Below are 3857 nucleotides of genomic sequence, written 5' to 3' on the forward strand. Positions count from 1 at the left end.
GAAAGGCAAGGCAAGGCAAGGCAAGAAAAGAAAAGAAAAGAAAAGAAAAGAAAAGAAAAGAAAAGAAAAGAAAAGAAAAGAAAAGAAAAGAAAAGAAAAGAAAAGAAAAGAAAAGAAAAGAAAAGAAAAGAAAAAAGTACTACTGGAATCTGTTTCCAAACTCAGCTATGCTGCCTTGAAATTTGTGGATAAAATAGCAGAGGTCTGAAGGGGTTGAAGATAAAGCTGTCAATTCGTGAACAGAATCCTACAGCAGATGAATGAGAAATTGATAAGAGCTCCAATGCCTCCGATGCTGAGCTGTAATGTGCCATCCTATCACCTGGCATTTTGGGTGAACATTTTTAGAAGCCACTTTTCATAAAGTAAGAACAATTTATTTCACATAAAAGTCTCCATAATTAGATCCCTAGGACTGAAGCCAGATGTGTCTGTTCTTCAGGCAATTTGCTCAGTTCTATTAGCATTTAAACAATCAAAGCTAACCTTTGCAGTTAGCATGCCAGTCAGATAGGGGAAGCTCAGCTCTAGCTGTGTCATTTCCATCCCCACTAAGAAGCAGCACATGAATTTACCAACCAGGATTACAGGAGGAGCTGAGAAGAAAAGGCTGCAGTAAAATAACACCTACACACCATGAAACCTTTCCCACGTGAGTCTCCTCTCAGGAAAGGAGTCTCCTTTTGTTGAGATGCTTTAAGCAGAACAACTTGTCAACCACTGGATGCAGAGACTGTGGTCCTGCACCATCTGATATTGCTAGTTTGCTTCCAGCCAAAGGTAAATGATGCCAGCTGTAAGCAGGTTTGTGGGACAGAGAGACAAAAAAAGGGCAGGGAATGTAAAAGTATCGCGTGTGTTGCTGCTTGGTTGTACAGTGTGTGGCAGTAAAAGCCCACAAAAACTTAATTTAAAACTCCCTGAACTCAGAGGAATCACAGAACTGTAGGGGTTGGAAGGGATCTCCAAAGACCATTGAGTCCAACCCCCTGCCAAAGCAGCTCCCAGCCCAGGTTGCACAGGTAGGCATCCAGGTGGGTCTTTAATATTAGTCTCCAGAGAAGGAGACTCTGCCAGTGCTCCATCATCAAGGCGTTATAGGATCATAGACCATTAAAGCTGGAAAAGACCTCTAAGATTCAGTCCAACCATCCACCTACCACCAACACTTCCACTAAGCCACGTCCCTAAGTACCACACCTCCACATTTTTTTGAACATTCCTTGGCTTTGCTGAGAGGAAGGGCAGACCCTGAGACAAAGGCCCAAGCAGAAATCACTGCCTATCTACTGAAATCAAAGAGATTCGTGAAGGTCCAAGCAGACAAGGAGTGCAGAAAGCAGAGGCTTGCTGTAGTTGCTGGAATGTTGCCCAGGCAATGACTGAAAGGACTTTGTCTGCTGCTCTGCTCACTGGATTCTGCAAGGATTTACCATGGTCATCCTGACTTGATCCTAGATATAGAAGGGTGCTGTGAATGCCAGAGGAATCGTGGAATGCCTTAGGTTGGGATCATCCCATTCCAACCCCCAAGAAGGCGAGGTGCATCATCACAGGAGCTTGTAACATCTAAAACCAAACCTCACTCGATTCACAAAGAGCAAAGATGTGTATGCAGAGGAGAACAAGATGCGCAGAGATGCTGCAGGCAGAGGGAAAAACACCAGCTCATTTTTCTCTCTCCCACAGAGGAAAAATGATGCATCCCTTGGAGGGGAAATCAACCCCTGTTCAGTGCAGCTGGCAGCTGCTGTGAGTCTGTAGATGTGAGGCTGAGCAATTGGGCAGAGAGCACAAGGTCCTTCTGCTGCATCACCTCCTCCCCAACAGCGATGGAGAGCACAGGGGGGGAGGAAATCATTGAGAAAATGAGTGCTAACAGGAGGGGAGGATGTGACCCGGGGCAGTTCTCTCCCTCTGAAGGAGGTGTTGCACTCAGGGAACACCCCTCTCCCATAGGGTCACCTGTGGGGCCAGTTGTAACCAGTTCAAAGCTGGGAGACAGAACTCTGGCTCCTGTGGGGATCTGGAAGGAGGCAGCTGAGCTCCCCCTGGGCAGAGAGCAGGGATATAAGGAGACGCTTCTGTGGGCAAAGTGGAAACGCAGAGAGCTGGGGAGAGGATGCAGCTGCTGGCTCTTTGCTGCAGGGCCTCGCTACTGCTGCTCTTTCTGCCGTGGGCTGGTGGTGAAAACGATGCGGAGCTGCAGTCCCTGCAGGTACTGGGGCTGGAACTCCTGGGGACTCGGGGACAAGAGCAGGGCCACCCATCCACTGCTGCAGCCATCACTTCTCACCTCTGCTTTGCTCTCCAGGAGCTCCTGGATGCTTTGGAGCAGCTCCAGGAGGAGGAAGGGGCACCAGCCCTGGAAGATGAGCTGGGGGCTGAGACTGAAGCTGGTGGCTCTGAGTGGGATCTCCTGGGGTTAGAAAGCAGCCCGGTGGGTGCCCTGCTGCCAGACCCCAGCCCTCCCCAACCAGAAGAGGGGCAGAGCCAGTGGAGGAGCCTCCTCTCCTCCTATGGACGGAGGCACTTCTCTGGCTGCTTTGGGACGAGGATGGAGAGGATCGGCGTGCAGACGGGGCTGGGATGCAACCACTACAAAGCCCGTAGGTCCTGGGTCAGGCCCAGGAACTCCCTGTAGCCAAAGCAGAGGGGAGAGGGGCAGCTGGCTGCCAGCCTCAGAGCAGAAACCCTCCCCCTCCAGCTCTTTGCCCCTTATTTTTTTTTCAGGCTTCTGGAGGAGAAGGAGAAGCTGAAGCCAGGACTGGCTCTCAAGTACTGCTTATATCCCACCACCAGACAGCCAGGCTCCCCCTGGAGCTTCTGGGATTTGGGGTATACAGCAATAAACCTTTTGTATGAAGCCTCCACTGCCTTTTGTGAGTGCTTTCTTTGATCATGGCATCACACACATAGGAAGCTTCCCGCCCCCAACCCCAGCGTCCTCCACTCCCTCTGCCCTAAGCGAGGTCCTTGGCACTGGGCAGAGCATCGTGCCAGGTCTGGAGGGCCGTGTGACACCATTCCACGCCAGGACCCACCCCGGTGACCCTTCTTGCTTTGCTGGAGAGGCACTGATGGGCACCAGGGCCAATTCCAGGCTGCTGGCAGCAAGCTGGGATGCCTCCCCCGAGCATTTCACCACTGCTAGCTGTGAATCCCCCCAGCAGGTGGGCAAAGGGCTCGGGGTTAATTCCAAGTAGTGTCCTACACATGTCCCGTCCCATGGGCTATGCCAAGTTTGGCACGGCGGGCTGCCACGGAGTGCCACTGAGGACAGAAGAGCTGCGTGGCTTTAAAAATACATTTGGCAGCAGCCGAAGGGCAGCCAGGCCTTCAGGACCGGGGACAGACGCCAGCAGCCTGCAGGAGGAAAGCAGCCGCTGCAGGGACACGTTGCGCATCATTACCTTTTCCTTCTGGTTCCCAAACTGACGGTCTCGAGCTGGTGAGACCTCACCTGGAGCACTGTGTGGGGTCCGCGGTACAGGAGAGATGTGGAGGATTGGAGCACATCCAGAGGAGGGACACAAAAACGATCCCAGGGATGAAACACCTCCCTGCGAGTGGTGATGGCACAGGGGAAATGGTTTCCAGCTAAAAGGCAGGAGATTTAGACTGGATGCAAGGAAAAAGGGTGATGAGGCACTGGCACAGGCTGCTCAGAGAGGTGGAGGTGCCCCATCCCTGCAGCCACCCAAGGTCAGGCTGGAGGGGGCTCTGAGCACTGTGGGTGTCCCTGCTCATTGCAGGGGGTTGGATCAGATGGTCTTCATTCCAACACAACCGATTCTATTATTCTGTGACTCTTAATCTAGTGGAATTGGAAGGAAAGAGAGCTTGGTTTGGTGTAT

General features: G+C 51.9%; 1 protein-coding gene across 1 annotated transcript; it reads left to right on the top strand.

The window, feature by feature from the left end:
• The first annotated feature begins 2122 nt into the window (after window positions 1-2122).
• LOC136049520 (natriuretic peptides B-like) lies at window positions 2123-2759 on the top strand. The gene is made up of 3 exons (XM_065737818.1): window positions 2123-2218; window positions 2315-2609; window positions 2734-2759. The coding sequence occupies exons 1-3, from the start codon at window positions 2123-2125 to the stop codon at window positions 2757-2759; spliced, it is 417 nt and encodes a 138-aa protein (XP_065593890.1).
• Window positions 2760-3857: the final 1098 nt, after the last annotated feature.

Source organism: Cyrtonyx montezumae, unplaced genomic scaffold, assembly GCF_038088225.1.
Source record: "Cyrtonyx montezumae isolate F1298 unplaced genomic scaffold, pur_monq_1.0 scaffold_21, whole genome shotgun sequence".
Lineage (NCBI taxonomy): Eukaryota > Metazoa > Chordata > Aves > Galliformes > Odontophoridae > Cyrtonyx > Cyrtonyx montezumae.